A 21,058-nucleotide genomic window follows, 5' to 3' on the forward strand; every position below is an offset into this window, starting at 1 on the left:
ACAAAGGCTAAAATTAGTCAGAAGTAATTGAAGGAATGTGATGAACAGGCCAGCTCTCACACCATGTGAGCAAATATTAATGAGATCCCAGTGATATAAGTGAAACCAGCTTCAGCTACAGGCACGGGGCTGAGCTCTTGCTGACATTCTCACAGCCGCACCAGGAGAATGCCTTACTGGGGTCACCGCTCAGTACCACGGGGAGGGTTTCTGAGTGATGAGACAATTCTACAGTGGGGGACAGGAGAGAAAAAAGAAGGCTTACTTTGGAGAGGCGCTTGTGTGACTTAATCGGAGAGAAAGCATGCAGGAATGAAAAGAGAGAAATTAAGGAAAGAAGAAAAATTACCTCGCAAATCACGAGAAGGAAAACCCACAAACCCAACAGAAAACATTATACCCCCTTCCCTTTTATAAAGCCAAGCTTTACAGTCACCACGGTGATGAGAATCGCACTCCCATGGCCTTAAATCACAGCAACTCATTTCTGTAACTCCCCCTTAGTAAGGATGCCATTTCCCAGACAGTGTCCCCCAGCATGGCTACAACCACAGCATCCTGCCTGCCTCCCATCGGCACGGTTCTCCTTTGGGGACACACTGCTGGCACCATAATGCCTGATGCTGTCATCCGGTCCCGCTGCCCTGCGGGGTGTTTGTAGGTTGCTGAGTACACAGGAAGCAAGTCTGACCTCAAGGGCAACCTCAGAGCTGACAGGTCTTAAATGATCCGTCCTGAGAAAACTCTTTGCCCGCTCTTTTCAACTCCCATACTCTCCCCATAGCCGTGAGTGATCAGTTCAGCCCAGTGAACGCGGGCCAGTGAATCCCATTTCCTCTGCCGACAGCGACCACAAAGGGGAGTCGATGAACACTTCTCGTGTGCGATAGGGGATGAAGACTTCTTGTGTCCAGCACTAAATCGGGCAAAGATCTAACAACTCGTTTCACACAAGCCATCAGAGCTATACCTGTGCCACCATGAAGTTGTTCAGGCTGGAATATTTCACTTTAAACCACTGGAAATACACACGTAACTAGCTTATAATATGCCACTCACATGAAGGTTATAATCAAAGGCTTTATTTGGCTCCCACGTGTGTTTCAAGGGGTCCCATTTGCTCACAGAAAATTGAGTCACCCAACCCTGCTCCTCAGAACAGCAAAGACAAGGCTGTTTCAAATATGGCCCAAAAGACACAGTATCTTTCTAGGGAAAACATCATCTGCCCTGCCAAGACAGTCAAATACTGCACTGATAGAATGTAATGCACAGAGGATTGGCCAACTGATTCTATGCATCTTGAGCCTCATCTCAACACAGGGCTTCAGACTGGAGAAATGCATGGGCCCTTTCTAGGCTGTCTGCACAGAGGAACCTATATTTGTTCCATGACCCTTCATGTTCCAGATTATAAAACCAGCTGATTTCCAAGGTCTTTCTCCAAACCACAGAGCCTCCCATAGAAACAGGGTCTTGACTGCAAAATCGTTAGCCTACATAAACTGTTACGGAGCTGCGTGCAAGCCATCAGCAACTCGTGGATGCTGAAAGGATGCTAGAGCTGTGCCAAAATCTGACCTATACAAATAGCTCCCAGTTCAGAGAATCTCCAGAAGGATGATGGGGGAAGAAAGAGGAAAGTTAGCTACGGGGGAAAAGGCACAGAACAAAGCCAGTGTCCTGCATTAGAGGGTTTAGAGCTGGGGACACATGCACATCTTGCCCAAAGGCATTTGCTCGCTGCTCACCTTGGAGTTCTTGGCCCCGCTGCGGCCTGACTGAGAGGAACAGCTACGCTGTACACCCTGCTCCGGCGTGGAAGGGGATTTGTCTGACGAGTGGTCCGAGCCTTTCTCCACCATGGCGTCTCCTTGGGAGTCCTGCGGCGTCGGGGACCGGGAGCGTTTGCGCAGGATCGGGGAGCAGGCAGGCGTGCTGCGGTTGGAGTTACTGGCAGTACTACAGAGACAAAGGAAGAAAGAGCAGGGTTAATGATCTTCAGCTCAAACCCAATGCAACTGCATCCCTCCTTGACGTGGAGCATCGCTCACAGATATCTCCACCAGCCCAGCAGACAAATCTGGCTTCCCAAAGCGATGTGCCCAATGCCACGCGTAGGACTTATGTCCTCAGTGAAATTAGGCTGTAGGCAGTTACCATTTACCAGCGGCAAAGGGAACTACAACGGCTTGCCAGTGTCTTTCTCCACCTACTCTTCAGTTCATCTGACCACAGAGAATGAACTCATTCTCTCCTGTCAGCTCTGAGGGTTCAAAAGGAGGATCTGAGCTTAGGAAACCTAAACTTGCTCTCAAAAGCAAAAGAGATATCAGTGTGTTCTCAATAGAGGCCACTCTTAATAGGGTCCCACTATGTCCCTCCTTTATTTTATTCCAGCAAGTGTAACTGGACTCAACAGGATGCACAAAAATGGAACCATGTCTCTTAGGAAACACTCCATTCAAGCTCATCAAAAACGATGGGGCACTGGGACGGGAGTCACGATGACAGACACCACAGTCATGATTTCCTGTACCTAACCATCCTTTCCCACACCAGCTCGAATGGGGCATGGAAACGTTTTGCTATGACGTAAAAGCTTTCATGATTTAAAGAAAGAGAAGTTGCCCTTTCATACTGGGGAAAAGCAAGACCTGACAGAGGTTCACAGAAGATACAAAACATCGGGGGGAACGGAACTTCAGTAAATGCCCTGCACCTAAACCAGAAAGCCAGTTACATACGTATTTATATAGAACAGGAAAACTGAGATTTCCTCACTGTTCCTTCTCTTTTGATGCCTCTTCTTCCTGCCAGACACTTCAAAATACCACATGCTGCATCCATTTTTCCCCATGTAACTCATTTCCTTTAACAGCCAAAACTAGTTATGACCAGACCAAACATCTCTGAGGCCTTCCCTGCTGGTATTGTTCAACTCTGCAAACTGCAGGTCACAGTGGAACCTGGGCTGATCCAAGGCTGACCTTTGTGCTAACTCTGCCATGCTGAGTTGCTACTGCACCCTGTTATCTTCTGAGCATTCGAAAGCAAAGCCACATCTGAGCAAGGCAGAGGAGCAGGCAATAGGAAAAGGGTGAGGGAACTGAATTGAAGAAGTGAATACAATTGAACTCTCAAGGGCTATAATTTAAGCCCAATTACATACCGCAAACTGAAGTTCGCTTCTCACAATGGGATGTGCAGTGGGGGAGTTAAAGCGGACTGTTTCCTTTCTGAAAACATGCCTGAGGTCTCCTTCATTCTCAGATAAAAATCACAGCCACCTCTTACCTCTGAAGATGCCAAAACCATTTTACACGTGTTAGTTTAGGTAACGTAATACGCTCCTTTATTGGGTTCGGTTTAGTACTGGATGAACTGGTCTCATAAATTACCCTCTATTTGGTCACTGTGTGTTTTAACACACAAGTGATGATACTTTCCCTAAACAAGTGGCAGATGGAACACTACAAAGTTGCTTATGCAAACATCATCATCAATTTCACTCTCACACACACAATAAGCTGTAAGAGAAACACCAACAGCAAACTGTGTGCCCCTTTTCCTTGGTCAAGACACAGGAATACTGAATCCCAACTCCATGTACAGCACAACTGTAGCAATAGTCAAGCTTTAATCCCTCCAAATGATACCTGAAACCAAAAACCGAACTAAAGATGATCCACAGAAATACAAGGCAAGAATTTGAAGCCAACGTTCCTGAGTCACGTCCCACTGTGCTACATCTGTTTGAACAGACATACTCCTCTGCTGTGAAACTTGGGTTTAGCATGCACAAGCTCCTTCTCATTTTCAGTTCATGTGAGTTCACACAAGTTTCACTCTTGAGTTTCAGCTTCACGCAACTCTTAACACAGACTAAGTCAAACTCAGCCCAGGTTCTGCTTGCTTTCAGGTTGCAGGTATGAAGGAGCACAGAGTTTTTACTGTTTCGAAAGTAAAACCCAATAGACCCAGTTACTGTACCAGCTGCACTGTGTGCATGTGAAACTCAGATGAGAGCACTAAAAAGTTTGGTAGTCCTATTCAAACTGTAATCAAATGAGACAAATTCCACCTTCTGTGGACTGCAGTAAATACATTATACTAGCTCCAATACACACACACTCAAGCATGGAAGATAGTCTCAGTTTTTACACTCTGAACACATATGTGCTCCAAACCAGCCTTAGCATGCCTAGCACAGATGCAGCTATGGAGGCCAGTTCAAGCTGTATCACCCACGGTCTAACAGAGCTCCTCAGTCATGCTGAGTAACCCATAGTGCTGCAGCAGTGCAGGAGCACCATCAGCACTAACTCCCTTAAAATTGGCATGTATACGTTTGTCCAGGCTCAGTTCACACTGCTGTAGCCGTAGGCTTTGATGCCAAGCACAATTTCGGGCACTCTCTGGTCTCCCAGCTTCATTTTCCAGTCACTGAGCATCTCTGGCATGCTTTAACAACCTCAATCCATCCGTACATATAGTGTTAGGTATGTATGAATTAGCACCTTTGCAGATAGGGAAAAGCAGACAGCTTCAAGGGTGCCTTCTTAGGCTTAAGGCAGAAGAGCTGATCAAATTCAGGTCTGAATGCACCTCACTACCTGATGATTGGGCAACACTGAGTCTTTGTTATTACATGGAGGGCTCCATGCGTAGAATATGAGGATGAGCACAAACCCCCCCAAGCCTGCAGCTCCGTCCCACTCGCCTCCCCCTGCCCTGAGCCCCTAAAAACTCCCTGCTCAGTCCTTGAAGTTTGAATCTAACCCAAGGCACAGCCATGACGAACGCTTTCTGCAGTTGCCATAGTGACCAGGGCCTGCCATTGAACCAGGAATCAGCGCCTGAAATGCCAAAACGGCTTGACCCACTTTGAAATGAAATAATAGTAATAAATAATGCTTTACAGACTTAATTGACCACAGCGCATTCAGGGCCTCCCATACCCCCGCAGCGGAGCCTTTAGTAGATGCAACAGATTAAGTGAGGGACAGAACACAAACAAGCCCACCTAAGCAGCAGCCCTTTACTCCTAGGTGGAGGATATAGAGTGCACAGGCAGAGTGTGTCTTCTTGGTTTATGTTCATGCTGTGCCTAAGAGAAACAGCTCGTCTTATGATTGGAGCTGCAGTAAAAACAACACGAGAAAGTGTGATGCGGATAGGAAAAGGCCAAATTCTGTTCAGTCACGTGGAGGACAAGCCTCAGTATCTGAGCTTTTCTTTGGGTAGTGGAAAAAGAACGAAGATTGGCAACGCGCAGACAAGCTACCTGATCATACCCTACCCTGAGCACTCCACAAAGCAAGGATGCAAGGCAAGATGAAGAATACAAACTTCCTCCTCCCATAGAGCATCTCCTGTAAAGATTTGAACCAGCCAGTGAACAGTGACTTCAGCAAGCAGAAGCTTTTGGGAATGGCTGCGGTCTGTATTCCACAAGCTATGCCTGGGATACTTACAGCTATAAAGGAAGCCTGAGGACTCTGCAATGCTTTAATGGAGAGTTCTGCAAGAAACCTGACTTTTGGGTCTGTTACATGAATGACATTCAAGCATCCCTGCACTGACATGAAAGTCTGTCCGTCCTACCACATCTGCAATAATCACCCTGCCTGCCACTACAACAGAGCCTGTTCTCCTCTCAGGCAGTAACGCACACAGTAGGAGGACACACAGCACATCCATTTGAATCTGCCAGTTGCAGGATGTGAACTAAAATAATCACTACATTGTGAAAAACCAAAGGAGCTGTTACAAGGGCAGCTCATGCGAGCAAGTGGCAGCTTCTGGTACATGATGCTCCCACCTTCACCGTGTTCACCAGCTTCTCAGGCGGCAGAAACACACGGATGACACCATTTCCTGCAGTGTCTTTCTAACCCCCTCTGACTTCCTCCGTTTGGAAAGCTAGTCAGCAGCCTCCAAGCCTGCCACAGGTCTCAAAAGAACTCAACTTTACAAGAGTAAATGTGCTCCAGTTGCTTGCATCTCCCTGCAGCCCACCGCACCTACCTGATAGTAAGCTCTTTAAGGCCCAGAATTGGGGTTACCAACAGCATTGCAAATGCTGGGCTTAATTCTATAGCCAGCTGAGCACTACATGCCTCCAAAACAGCAAAGAACTTCAGCATGTATTGAACTCTGCTTGTCTGAAATCTGTGCAAATAAAGTCAAGCCTGTGCTTACACGCTTTCCTAAACAAGAGTGAGGGAGATCCTCAAGCATAAAACAGAACTCTGCTGATAAAGCCTTGTAAAGAGCAGGAAAAGCTGCAAGGTCAAGAAGGCACCTCAAGACTGGATGTAGTACAAAAGGAGTTAATTCTTCTCAGAAACAGCTAGTAAAGGGGTTCATTAGACGCCTACAAAGATACTTTTCTGTGGTACAGTCTGACATCAGTGGAAAAAGATGAGATTCAGAAACTCATTATGCAGTCTACCAAACAGCAAGCAGATGGTAACAACTTTTGATCATCACCAACCTACACGCACTTCAAATTGATAATCCAAGAATGAAAACCTCCATATATCCTCCAGCAATTCCCTGGGCTTGGCATGGTTCTACAAGCAATAACAAAATGCTATACTTACATTACATCTCCCAGTAAAAAAAGACAGAAAAGCAAGCATTACATTAAAAAAGCAGTGATACCTGGAGGGCTGTAGAGAAACTTTGAGCAGTGTTTCATGGCAATTGCTTTAAAAAGGATAGTGGGGATAGCATCATTTCTGCTTGTTATTTAAACAACTGGTTTTTAACAGAAAAGTCCATCCTTGTCAAAGATTTACTGTGATTGTTCTGACGTTTCACAGAATGGTGCCCTCCTCCTATGACATTCAATAGCATCTTCACATATTCATGAGGCAAAATTAATGCAATTATTATGCTCAAGGGGATTAGCAAATCACTGCAAGCATTAGGAAGGCATTTGCCTTCTGCCCATACACAGCACTACAAGGTTGGTCAAATGTATTATTAACAATGCCATTGTCTGTGTCTGAACCATCTGACACTGGTTACCACTAGAGACAGACTATCAACCCTGATGGACAAATAGCCTGCTATCTTACAGAAGCTCCCACTCTGATGCATCTGAAACACTGCCTCCACCTCTCCCTTTTTACCTGGAGCCATTGCAAATCCCAATCAAAAGTTGGAAAATGCTGTCAAAATAGAACAAGACAGATCTTAATAATACTGTCCAATAATGCAACGGCCCTGATTTAGGGAGGATCATTAATGTGCAGAGAACCAACACGTGTTACAGATCATGCACCAAACCCCTCCAGCACCCCCGGATTAATATAGTTCGGTTTGCTCTGGTGGAAGGCAAACCACATGGAACAAAGTATGATGGATAATACAATGAAACCTGGGGAGAAACAAAGGGGAAATAATGCAAAAGGAGAATTTCACATCCCTCTGAGGCTGATGGCATGTCTCAGACGTGGCCCCAACACGGTCACTCCATCTATGGCTGTACTTCTAAAGAAGGAACAGACAGGGGCTTTGTTTCCTCTCCTTCCCACCACAGTGCCAATGGCTCCTGTAATTAACAGCAAGAAAGGCAATATCTGATGCTCTCTTGAAAATCTCAGAGCCCAGAATTTGGGATAAAACAGAGCTTGCAAGTTCTTGTCTATAATTAAACACGATAACGAAGGACAGTGTTAAACCATCCCTGATGTGAAGGGAAGTTTGAAAACTTGACAGCTCAAAGAATAAAAAGTGACGTTCAAATAAATCTGAGCGTGCTTATTTTAAACCTCATTATCTGCAAAATCCCTCAATGGTTTGGAGATGCATTGTTGCTGTTGTACCTCAGTCCATCTGCATTGTTCCCAGGGAGAATAATGCAATATAGCACTAAATAGGTAGTGATAAAGATCCATGCTCGTTTTGGATGAGGATGTATGTATGATACACCTTCTAGATTACCTCAACAGCAGCAAAAGCACTCTTCCCCTCTGCCTATCTCCTGCTGTAACATAGCAAGGCTATGAGCATCCCAGGACTTTGGCCCCAGCACAGGCAGCATCTCCCTCAACACATTCCAACCTTGTGGCAGGGTTTTTTTAAAACACAGATTAAACATCTAATGAAGCCTCACACCACATCTTATCAGTGACAGAGCGGGGGTGGACAGGGATATTGTGTATCTGGGGAGTAGAAGACAAAGCCAGAGCTGCACAGCTTCCCACTCACTCCTGCTGCTCATCAGCATCAGCTTTCGTAAGTTAATGGAAGATGCTGTAATCGTCAAAGCTGGGACCAAATCGATTTCTTTTGTTCATCTCTTGATGCTTCATCCCTTTACCACTGTGAAAACAACAATGCAACAGTTCCACAGCCCCGTGCCCTGATATCCTCCACGCAATCCCCCCACCTCTGCACTAACCATACAGTGTCCAGTGGACACCTAAAACCAGAGAGGGTCAAGGGATACTGAGAAGAGTCAGACACCCTCAGGGCTGGAGTCACACACAGCCCTTTGTCCTGAGGACCTGGTTTAGGCTTGTCCCCATACACAACATATTCTCTCTTGCTTCATCCAGCTTTCTGGTTTTCAGTGGCACAGACAGTTGGAGGCTTCCCTTAGCACAACGTTGGGCATCCAAAGTTATTGCACTGAGGTGAAATACATCTCTGAGATTCGGCTTGAAGTTTCCTTCCCGCTGAGCCAAAACCACAAGCTCCATCCTAAATACACCAGCTTCAAAAGGAGTTCTCCTGCATATGCATGTGATTTAATGAAGCAAGGGAATAGGAATATATTGTCTGTACTGAATCAGTGCTTTCCATGACAGACAGGACAATGCTAATCACCAGTAATCTGAATAACAGCAATGCTTTAGTGAATGGGGGTTCAGCAGATTTTCACTGCCTATAAGCACCCCCCATTTCCTACTGCCAAAAAAACCAAAGCCACCTGTATAGGCACTGGAGGACCGCCTAAAACAAGCAGCACAAAACAAATCCCACCCCTCCCCATCACTTCAAACACACAAACAGAGCGAGGAATGCAGAGCAGAAGCAAGGCATCAGTGTGCATGCTCCGAGCCCTTTTGAGAGCAAGGGAGCACATGGGCAAACCAATACACCATCTTCCTGCAGCGGCTCCAGCTGCCCTCCCGTGACGCATCGCCTGTCCCTCCGGCATCAACCCCCTTCTGCCTCCCTCCACAGCCCCAGCTGCCATGAGAGCAGTAACTGCCCCTTTGGGGATGGGGGGGGGAGATGGAGGAGACAGCAGGCGTGAACGGGAAAGGAGGAGGGGTGAGGGGAATGGAAGCTGAAAATGCACACAATCAGATTTGCCCATCGGTGGTTTCAAACAATCAAAAAGGCTGCTTTAGCAATTCCACTGTGGGAGAGGTAGGGTGCGTGCACGGGGGAGAACAAGGCGGGGGGGAGGAAGGAATCAGCCTGGGGAAGGGAAAAGAAACGAAGCATCTCTGCAACATGATGTCACGCTGTCTGCTTTCAAGTCCCCCAAACAGAAAGGAGCAGCAGCGGCAACCAACATGGACTCCAGATTTAATCTGCCTTGGAAGCTTGTGTCTCCGGTGGTAGATTTGCTCGGCGGACCTGTGCCGAGCACAGCACGCACGCCCCTTCCACACACATCCATGCACACACGGCACGTACAGACGCGGAGGGGAGAGAGGAAGGGAGGCATCAGCAGAAGGAACAGGAGAGTAACACTAACCTGGTAGCCATTAGGGACCGTAGTGCGGCGCGGAGCGGCTAGGAATTCATTCATTCATGCACTCGTGCGTGGCGGGGGGCGAGCGAGGGTGGGCCAGCGGTGAGGTGGGAGGGTACTCACCTCCTGCACCATGTCAGAGCCCTTCCCGAAGGGAGCAGGGAGACGGGGGGTGCCAGGGGCTCCTCACGGGGAGCCCCGTCTCTCAGCATAGTGCTGCGGCTCCTGCCATGGCTCAGCCTCCCTCCCCACTCTGTGTGCTGATGGTGGTGGTGGTTCGTGTGGCTCGGCCCCTGCTGCTCTCCAACACCCCCCGTCGCTGCTGGCTCTTTCACACGCGCACAGCAGCACACACACGCGTGCGCACGCAGACAAGAGCTGCTGCTTTACATAATGCAGCCCCCTTCATGCCTTCGTTGTTCCCCTTCTCCAGACAGAGCAGTGTGTGCGGGGGGACATGCAGCATCTCCCCCGTGTCCCCCCTATTCTACCTGCCACTTCCAGATGCCGCCCATCAAGCCCGGCAAAGCCGACAAGCGAGGATCCTACAGGTTGAGGCGACCGTCCTCATCCTCGCTGGGCGCGCACCGGCCCATTCATGCACATGGGAGAAAGTTTGGAAACCCGGGAGCGTGTCGGTGCAGGAACAGCAGGGGAAATTAAACCCTAATTAACTGGGGAAGTGGATTATCTAAACCGAGTTAAACACCGTGAGGACACACTCACTCGGAGTTAAGGTGACCTCAACTCTATTTAGCTTGCTTCATCTAGAAAGCGAGATGCTTCATTTTTCATGCCTAGCCGTGTGCAAACAGGCCTGGGATTTTAAAAGGCAGGTTATCGAGCCAAGTTTACCACCCTAGAGCAGCATTAGTATGTGGTGGTTCACTGAGGGACATACACCTCGCTGTAACACCACACACCCGCTCGTGGACATCTTTATCCCAGAATAAGAAGGTTTCAGTCCCTCTCAAGGACTCTCATAGTACAATATAAACTCCATAGGCTGAAGGATGGAGGCCCTTTCCCTTCTTTTGTTGCATTTCATCCATTCCTTACACAGAGGTGACCGTTCTCGCTTCACTTTATAGAAGCAATCACAGTTTTCATGCTAATGACACAAAAAAAAGCATCTTTCCAAAAGGCTGATTATCCATCATTTCATTATAATCAAAATCAGTGGGAGCAGGAGGTGCTCTGCACTTGAGAATCAGTGCTCAAGCAGACTGCTGCAATTCAAATGCTGCACATGATTTTAAATGGAAAACGCTATCACCATACATGCCTTTATCCAGGCAGTACAACAGTACCATCCTCTTCTTCATATTGCTCAAAGGACACACATAGATGCACATGGGTTCATTGTGTATATGCCACTATTCTCACAAATGCATTGCTCCATTAAGAGATCCATCAGCATCCTCTTTGTGCCATGAGGGACCATAGTGCTTTCTTTCTTCACCTTCTCCATTTACAGTGCTGCCAACTACAAGCATCTAAAATACATCAACTTTCACCCCGAACATAAACTTGGCACACAAAATGTAATTTCATCTAGGAAAATCTGGTTTTCATACCTCTAATTCCATTGCACATTTGTTCAGGTCCTTTCTCAAGCTTTTCTCTTCAGTTCAACTTGTGTTATAATATTTCCCTTGTAGTTCCATGTTTACAGGCATTGGAGATTTACAAACAAAATGAATCTGTACCAAAATCACAAGAGCTGACAACGTATTTGTCACTTCATCCAGCAACATCTCACTTTAGGCTTTAAATCTGCAAGTCCCCATAAGGATGGAGCTTTCTGGGTGCATGGAAATGAACAGTCTCTAACTAAGTTGTAAAGCTAAGTAACTGGCAATGAAGTGGTTTTGTCCTCGCACACAATGACCTTCTGCCAACACAGAAATCTCTCTAAAGTTTGCAATGCCTTCTTCTCCAGACTCTAACCTTCAATTCATTGGACCACGTTCCCGTGTTTATAGGTAAACCTGGTGTGTTTTGCAACTGAGAAACCCACGTCTTGTGGTCCTCACTGGAAACACTGAAGCACTTCCCCAATACAAACCTAAGCACGAGCAAGAATATGTCATTATCCAGTCAGAAAACCCAAGGTGAGCAGCAGAGCCACTAGAACTTGCACCTTGGCTTTTCATTTTCATACATGACTATCACAAGTTTCAAAAGCTTGTGAACTGGTGCATTTACAAACAGGTTTAAAGAAAATGGCATGGAACATACAAACTTTCCCATTCCCTGTGTCCAGTGCAATGGGACCTCCATACCCAGGGATGGTGTGACTCCCACTGGAAATGACTGTACCTGGTTTCAGGACGTGAACAATGTGGATAAACTGGACAGGGTTCAGATAAGAGCAACAAACAGTAAAGATAGTGCCACTGAATCCATCCAACACAGACTGGAGTGCAAGGAATGACGAGCTTTATATGATCACCTGGAACAGGAGTTTGATAATAGCAGGTAACAGATGAAAGTGCAACAGTACCAAGTGCTGAAAGACAAGAGAGGCATTTTTGGATGTAAACAGAACTAACCACTGTAACTAATTCAAGGCTAGATTAGCCATCTGTGGCAAGCACTATTACGCAAGGTTTTATGGTTTCCTAAATGCTGTTCTGTAGCTCAAGCAAAAATCAATTCAGGAGAGTCTTATACCTTGCATTCAACAGGGCTTTCACAGAGGTATCTGAATGGTCCCATTTTGGTTTAGAGCCTATGAGCCTTTCAGTGCTTTTTTTCCTTATGGCTTTCAAAGATGCTTGAAGATAGGTGGAAGTGTCTCAGCCTCTACGCATTTTGCCATGACTGACTGACTATCAAGGTCTGAACAAGATACTACTTTCGTAAGTCGCATGAGAGCTACGCTGCCCTAAAGGCCTTGAGGAAATTCAGTCTAATGGCTACTTCAGATTTGGAACCATAGAGGACACGGAGACGCAAAGCGGAAGCGGTAGGATAGACTCAATACAGGAGTTTAAGGCCTACCCATTCTTCAGACTTGTCAGGAAAGAAGATGAATAAAATGAGAGTTCTGCTTCCAAAAACACCGTGAGAGCAATGGCAGAAATGCAGGACTTAGAGAAAAGCTTCTTAGGTTTATCTGGGATAGCATGCAAGAGGCAGAGGTATGGGTAATTTGAAATATCATGCCACGTATCAAAAGCTTTACAAACTTCATCACATCCACAAGGTTTAACCCAGGGTTGCTTGCATGTATGCCTCTCAGCCTTTGCCCTGGTACTAAAGAATCCACTAGGGCATTATTTCATGTGTGAAGGACAGCTGCAGGAGGAGTGAGTGGTGAGCCATCTGTGGCATGACATGGTCACACACCACAGCCTGAATACCAACCCCTACAGCAAGGTGGAAGGTCATACATCAGGAGCACTCCCTCCCAGGATGCTCTAATTCAGATCATGCCTATCTGTGGCAGGTTCTTCAGCAGAAGCCATACCTTTACTGCCTGCTGGAGGGCTGGTTTCTGTTTTGCTGTCTCAGACCCAGCCGTAACACAAGCACACTCATGCATATTGCATCTCTCAGGTGAGAAGAAACAATGCATTGTCCGAGTCATTAAAGCCCAGGGCTGATGATAGATACACACAAGACAGTCCAGTGACTGAAGATCCAGGCCTACAGAGCAGCAGGTAGGTTTGACATAAATGCTATCTCAAACTGGTATGGCTTACCCTCCCTGTAAGCCTAACCAGTGATAGGGAAGCAAACTGCAGTCTTTCAAGGTCTCTCTGCAAAGTGTTTGGGACCATGGCTTTGAAAACACGCAAGGTTTTTCAGTCCCCCTTCCCAATAATTCTTTGTTCAATTTTAATACGCTCTAGTTTGAGGGCTTAAAGGATTGAAACAGTTATTCCCCACCATCTTTACTTTCCAGCTGAGCTCAGAAGAGAACCAGGGACACTTACACTTCCATAGTACTTCTGGCCTTGTCTTCAAAGACATAGCAGAAATGTGCAAGAAAGCGTATCCTCGGGGAAAACTCACAGTGCTGCAGCCTCAAGATCTCCAAGTAGGATTAGCATTAGTGGTTAACTGATGCAGATGGCTGGTAATTACTACTTTGCACATGTTGGCTATTTCTGCTCATACCACTGTTGGAGCACAGAAGCTGCTCTCCTCCTTAACTATGAAGATACGGGCTCTGCTTCTGAATGCACAGCATTGTACAGGGCGAGTTCTCCGACTGGGATGTGTGGTCCTGTTTGCTGGCTTCTGCTCAGACCATTGAGCATCCCTCCAGCGTACAGAATGGGCGCTATTCTCCAAACCCCACAGTATTCTCACCCTATTAAGCAATAAGGAGCACTGCCAAAAGTCTCCCTTCTCTCTCCCATAGAATGAGCTCCCAGACAGGTAGCAGATCAAGCAAAAAAGCATTTTAGAGAACTCTGAGCTGACAATGGCGTTTTCATGGAGCAGGATACAGTGGCTGCTAAGAGCACATGGATTCCTACAGTAGTGGGGGATGGAGGAGGCAGGCAATCATGTGCTCAAAGGCATGGAGAGGAAGAGGGGGAGGAGGAGAACAAGGAGAGAGAGAACAAAGTGTCAACGTCTTAACTGGGACACACAAAGAGCCAGTTCTTGGTAAGAACTTAATCCAGGATTAACAAGAGGTCAGCTACCTCTGCAAGGAGGCCGCACTAAAAGGAGCTAATTAGCTCTCCTTAATTGCACAAAAGGAACCACACAGAATTCAAGGCGTTCACAAGGAGCAGGTCCCACCTCACCTAGGAAACACAGCCCTACCTGTTGTCCGCAGCACCACGCTCAAACAATGGGCGTGTGGAAAGCCAAAAGCAGGCAAGGTGAAAGGATGCTAGCAAAGAGTGTGCGGGGAGTTAGGCTCAGCATCAACAAGTGAAATGGCTGAGCAAGAGCTACATCACACAGGACAAACACTTCTAGCATGGCCAGTGTATTTCCAGACAGCTTCTTCAGCAGCCACTGCCATAACATGTGGAACTGCCCAAGATCCCTATAGTAACTACAGCTATTGCTTTCATAAACATCCCAATTTAGGCAGGCATTGCACCCTGGGCAGAATAAAAGGAGAGCACAAAACAAATGCATCATGGACCACGGGCAGGTAATAGCTCCCAGTCTGGAAACTGGGAGGATGCAGTGGAAAAGGGTGGCTGAACTGGCCTTCCAGAAATTCTCAGACTTGAGTTTCTAATCATACATCACAAAGACGCATACATATCCCTAAATCCTCTGCCAGCTTCTACTCAATACTAAATCCATCTCTTGTTTTCCTCCAAAACCATGATATGTTCTATTCTAGCCCACTGATGATAAGCTGGTGCATATTTTACCCCAGAAACACTTGTGCTGCTGACAATCAGCATGCTTGAAAATGAAGAATAATAAGCACATCAGTAACTTTAACTGATTTCTCCAAGATCAAGCACTAATAAAACTAATTCCAGTACTTATTTGGCTTACAGCACCGTGCTGAGTACTGGGCAGGTTGTAGGCAGACAGGGCCCTCCCCGTGAGAAGCTTACAGTGCAAGACTTCAACCGTGCATTGAAAGGCACAAAGACAAAGAGGCTGCACTGATTTCAAGCCCTGCTGCAATCAAGGGAGGCACCTTCGACTCCCAGGGACCGAGTGCATCCCAGCTCCATGCCCAGCTTGAGAGAGGATGAAGAGAAAAGCAAAACAACAGGTTGACCAGGGGACAAGTATCACACACACAAAGGAAAACAGCAACGGAAACAGGAGATCACCTATTAGTTACACGTCCCTGTGGAATCACTACAGTAGTGCCTCCATTAGCCATGTATCCTTCTTTTCTTATCCCTTCAGGATGGAGTTGAATATCATGCCATTGTACTTCCCGTTACATTGTGAAGGTAGCCACCAGGGGACAAGCAGCAGCAAAACTGCACCTCAAACCCAACCCAAACACATCACGTTCTTGGCATACCACTCCGAAGATGACAAAGCCACATCCCGCTCTGCTCCCTCAGATATGCTGTTCCTATGCAAGCTCAGCACAAAGAGAGAATTCCCTGACAGCTGGATAAAGCTTCAATAGCTGCCATTGGGGAGAGCAAAATGCACATCGGCTGCTCTGTGCCAGGGGCTGGCCTCCGGTCTCCTGGTACAGACATGCCCCACTCCAATCCCTCCACCATCCCTCTGGCTCCTTATTCCACACTGCACCGAGCTGAAACAGCTCAGACCTATGAGTAGATTTATGTAGAGAAGGAAGAGGAAAAGGGCCCTAAAAGGGCCTGATGTCTGTCTTTAGCACTGACTGGTGCAGTGTGAGCTTCTACGTCATGTCATTCAGTTCCGCCAGCTTCACCATTCCTCTGGACTGTTCCAATCTGTTTATCCCCACCAAAAGCAGCTTCCTAAAGCCTTCTTCCAAAGCACTACCCCAGTCTCTACCTACGGACTCCTGATGTCAATCCCAACACCCATTCACACACACTGGATTCTTCCCCACTCTCACCCACTGACTTTCTTAACCTTGCCTGACACTCTTCCAGGATGGGTTCAGATTCCTATTACCTGCTGGGCTCACCCAGAGACTCACTAACACTAAAACAGCTAACTCAGTGCAGCCTTTACTCCCATGAAGACAGAGCACTGCTCCACCAGAATCTTCCCTCCCCACACTCTCACCCCTTCCACCCGACCCTCTGTATCTCCATCCCAGCCCTGCACTGCATCAGGGAATCCTTTTTCCTGAGGAACTGCCTGACCTCAGCATGCACACACAGACACAAAGGAACCTGCATCCACAGGAAGGAGTCCTCCTGCCTGCCTGGGAGGCGAGAAACGAAGAGCTCAATGATGGCATCGCCACCTGTTAGCACATCGCATTGCCCGGGGTGAAGCTTCGTGTCTTCCCTGCTCCTCTGCTCTCTGGCTCCGAAACCACCATTTAAACTGCAGGCAGAAGCAGTTCTGCTGAGGGGAGAGAGACCATTAAAGCAGGCAAGAATCTCACTGCTCCGATGCATTTTATGCTCTCAAAAGTGGTTGACAAAAAGATTCCTCGCTCCGATAACGGCTTGGCATGGCTGAAACAAAGCCTTCTTTGCAACTGGCTACCCAGCTCTGGCATCTGAACTGGCTGCTGCCCACTGGAAAGAAAAGCTCCCACTGTCTCTTTAAGAATGCCCTGTAGCCCACATCGCTGGAGCTCGGTTAACCCTGGCTGCTCCTCGCTCCAGACACTGATGTCAGCTGTGAGATACCAGGACCTCTTCCTTTCTCCTGCTCTTACCTACCTGTTCGACTGCCCTGGTACAGCTTCTCCACGCTGTTGCACACGCCTGGCGCCCCAAGCATTTTTGCAGGGGCACTTTAGAAGAGCTTTATTAAATATCCCTCTAATCCCCGTTATAAAAGCCACCAGGGAGTGCTTCTGTGATGACAAAGGAGCAGAGCAGTCAGCATGGACCAAAGCATCCCAATTACCTCTAAATTCAACTTCCTTACTCCCACAGATCACTCTATTTAGTCATTTCTACATTTTATCTTGTTGGGCTGGAGGGACTGTGCAGCCTTCTCTAAACCTTATCAGACACAACACATACCGTCTCCTTCCCTAATACAACAGCAGGCAGCACAGCCAGCAAGAGGAGAATATTTGTCTTCAGCATAGGGGTGTTTCCAAACATAAACTCCTTGGAAGGCCAGCTTCTACAGAGGGGTTAGAAAGCGCAGAAGGTAGCAATGTGACTCATACTGACAGTGCATATAAACACACATACAAAAGCCTACCTCACAAGCAATACAAACAGAGACTGTGATTCTCTTCTGGGCAAAGCATAAAGAATGCTGCCCTACCACTGCCCTTGGTTTTGTACCTACTCCAAACAGGTATAGGGGGGGAAACACAAAGTCAGGCCCAGCAATACATAGAAAGCAAGCAAGCAGCGTGGCTCCTCAGTGCGCAGGGTAAGAGCACAAAGCAAATTAGATGTGTTCTTGCAACATGATATAGGAGCAGGACGGACTAATGTGATTCAGAGCTGCGTAAATCCGATCAATCACTTCTCATGGAAGCTGGTGAAATACACGCTCTGTATGATCAGTTAATCTCTACCACTAACTTTATTATAAGGGCGCCGTCATAGAATCAGAAAGCTATTCTTGCAGAGAAACAAGTTCAAAGGATAGCAACAAAAACATCACAGTATTCATGAGGCTTATTTATTAAAGGAAACTCGAAGGGCAAACAAAGTGAAGTGGTCAACAAGTATTTGAAGAATGTAAACATCAAAGAGAAAGAGAAGCAGTAGTAGAAGGTTTTATAACAACAAGCAATGCTATTCTATTCAGTTGTGGGAAAAAATGAGGCTGAAGTCAGATCCTTGCAGCCAAGAGCATGAGAGAAGTGGTAGAAACTCATTCACTTGTCATGTTTATAAACAGCATTAGCTAACCATTAGTAAAGACAAACAGTAGGGAACTGTCCTGCACTGGCAGGAGCATGGATTAATGCCTCAATTCCATCACCCTTTTTTCCCGTCTCTAACTCTGCTTTCCGTAATTTTCCTAACAGGAGCAGCCCAGTCCAATGGAGCAAGGCCCTTCTTTTAAAAGCCTCTCCCACTGTCAAACAATACAATCTTAGATCCGTTTCCAAAATCATTTATACTCTCACCTGTCTTTAAAAACAGAAACCTGGAAGAACCAATGGGAAGCCTGTTAGAAATGCTGGGGGAAAATAACATAACAGGCACCTGAAGCAATGATGTAGTTTTACTGCCTTCAGCCAGCCACTGAATATTGCTCAGCTTCTCTAAGCTCCAAGCCCTAGACACGTATCTGCTTTCACAGCCTGCAGTTAAGCAACAGTTCATCTCCCAAACCTCATTCCTAAAATGTACATCGGATTGAAGGCCACCGCATGAGAACTCTGCTTTTTAAACAGCTGACAGCTCTAGAAAAACCTAAATTCCAGCCACAACCCCATCTCCTTCCTCATGAGCAGAGGGCACTGCTTTCAGAGCTCTATAGCTGCTTTATTTCTATTCCTAGAGGGTCAGAAATACACCAAAATTACAGCTCCAGCACGCTGCCGGCTTTCTAAAACGCCTCTGTCTCCAGTGCAAACCTTTTAATTCACAGCACTTCGTGTGTCATCACTGCACAAGGATGAGACCTTGCCAACGTGGAATCCTCAGACCTTGCCATCTCTTTCTCCTGTCATTTAAACAGGCTTGTTTGCTTAGTATTTCATTAAAGGAACGACTCTCGTTAAAGAGAACTGTTATTACACTAAAGATAAACCCTGTTAATTTGGTGCCTTCTATCATGTGCATATGTGGATGCTTTATTCTGTTACTAAATCTTTGCTGCTTCTGAATACATACCTCCTCCTTCCCTCCCCAAGTCTTTTTCATTCAATCCATTTTCTCCTCCATTTCCCTTCTTGCCGTTCCAAGGCCTGAAATTAGGTGTAGTCAAGCCACATTCTTCCAAACCTGGTATTCCAAGTGGTTTGAAAAGGATTCAAAATATATACCCTAAATACATATTCCCCCTCCCACCAACCTAAACCCAAATTCCTCCTTCTCTGCTCCTTTTCCATGTGCATAGAGTGCCTGTGACACTGTCAGATGAGAATGGCAGCATTTACATCTTATGATAGTTGAAAATAAGCAGAGCATCTCCCCCCAGGGTCACTTGGCTGTGTCCACAGAGAGCATTCTGCCCAGGAAAAATGCTTACGGAGAATAAACCTCTGGAAATATAAAGTATAATCAACAGCATAGACCTAACATTGACCAAATGGAAAACTTTACTAAAAGAGAGGCTCAGGGAATGTGCCACCATCTTGTGTTCAGCTCTGCAAGAACATACTGAAGTTGCAGGAGGGGAAGAAAAGTTTATGTGCAGCACTTGTTTGGGTCGGTCTCCGTTCCCCTAACTTTGATACTTTATATTTGGATACTATTATTACTATTATATCTCAATTTATACAATTTCCTTTCACCAGAGTCAAAATACTGAAATTAGCACTTACCATTCATAATAAGTATTAATTATTATAATACTACTGATAATGGCAGCCTGCCATTCAGATGCACTTTCTGACCAGGACTCAAATCAGAGGCACACAAGGGAAGATTCAACCACAAACACACTGCTTAATCAACCAAAGGAATACCACTAACTAGTTTAGAATAGAGAGCAAAGAAAAGTCTTGTTCCCAAGAGGAATTTCAGCTGACAAATGTGATTAAGCAAAAGACATCTCGACCAGGATGCAGTAATTCTTGCATAATGTGCCACAAGAGCTTCGATGGCAGTATTTGGCTCTTTCAGACCTTACCATACCCACTTGTTGAGCAGAATAGCCTTGATCAAGTAGAAACATTAAGTACCTGAGTGTTTCTGTTTAGTTCAGCAGAACTATTAACACATGCAGGGTGAATCACTGTTCAACATACCATTTCTAGCTCTTGTTACATGTAAATAGCAAGCTGTGCTTGTGAAAGGGAGCGCAAAGGATGAGTGGCATAGCAATATATATATTTGCAGATACTATATAGCATACTATATATAAGAGCGGGGCATTTTGCAGACATAGAACCTGGGGCAGAGGCAAGATTGTGATACAAGTGGCTAGTGACAGATTAAGGTTTAAAACTGGCTTCTTGTGACTTCCAGTGCCAACAGGCAGGTCCTTGCTTCTCATTTGAAAGGAGCAAGGACTTAGTTTGAAGAGTGGAAAAGAGAACCTGCAAAATGTTATCTAAAGCCTCCTCTCAACTCAATTTGCCTCTTTCCATGCTTTTTCCTCCTGCATAACTGAGGAAAATAACCTCTAAAGGAGCCACACTGCAGCCTCATTCATCTCAGTTTAAGGCCCTGAACAAGCAATGGCTGCAGAATTCCAGACCAGTTCCCAAGCAGTTTGCCCTTCACTTGACATGTATGAGGCTGCTGAAGGACCAGAGAGAGCACAAGGTGATTTTACCCACTGATAAGCAGAAAAGGCCATTTTAGAGCAAAACAAATGATGAGGATTCAATTAGCCAAAATAATCTGCAGCTCAAGGAGAGATGCTGGGTGTTGACTCTGCAAAGCACAATGTCTTCATGGTGTAAGTCAAAGAGCTCTTCTACCTCATTGCCCTCAGAGAGGTTTCAGTAAGCACACAGACACGTATTACAGAATAAAATTACACATGGTCATCCAATTTTAAATCAAAACCTGATGCCAAAACCATACCACATAACAAGCAGAAGACACGAAAGGGCTACTTTTGCATGTCTATCATCACACAGAGTTTCAGCAAACCAAGCCTCAGAGCAAG

The 21,058-nt window shown here is 46.2% G+C and overlaps 1 protein-coding gene across 10 annotated transcripts in view; it reads right to left on the bottom strand.

The window, feature by feature from the left end:
* Positions 1 to 21,058, bottom strand: part of GRAMD1B (GRAM domain containing 1B) — a 109,623-nt gene that overhangs the window by 24,410 nt on the left and 64,155 nt on the right. For 9 of the 10 annotated variants that reach the window (XM_062608830.1, XM_062608827.1, XM_062608826.1 and 6 more), the window contains one exon: positions 1,752 to 1,962. In XM_062608830.1, coding sequence (XP_062464814.1) covers positions 1,752 to 1,962 — 211 coding nt within the window. Of the gene's footprint in view, positions 1 to 1,751; positions 1,963 to 9,727; positions 9,968 to 21,058 lie in introns of those variants that run through there. The other variant, XM_062608833.1, reaches the window with a different exon arrangement.

This window comes from Pezoporus occidentalis, unplaced genomic scaffold (genome assembly GCF_034315485.1).
Source record: "Pezoporus occidentalis ecotype Australia unplaced genomic scaffold, CSIRO_AGI_Poc_V1 ctg130, whole genome shotgun sequence".
NCBI lineage: Eukaryota > Metazoa > Chordata > Aves > Psittaciformes > Psittacidae > Pezoporus > Pezoporus occidentalis.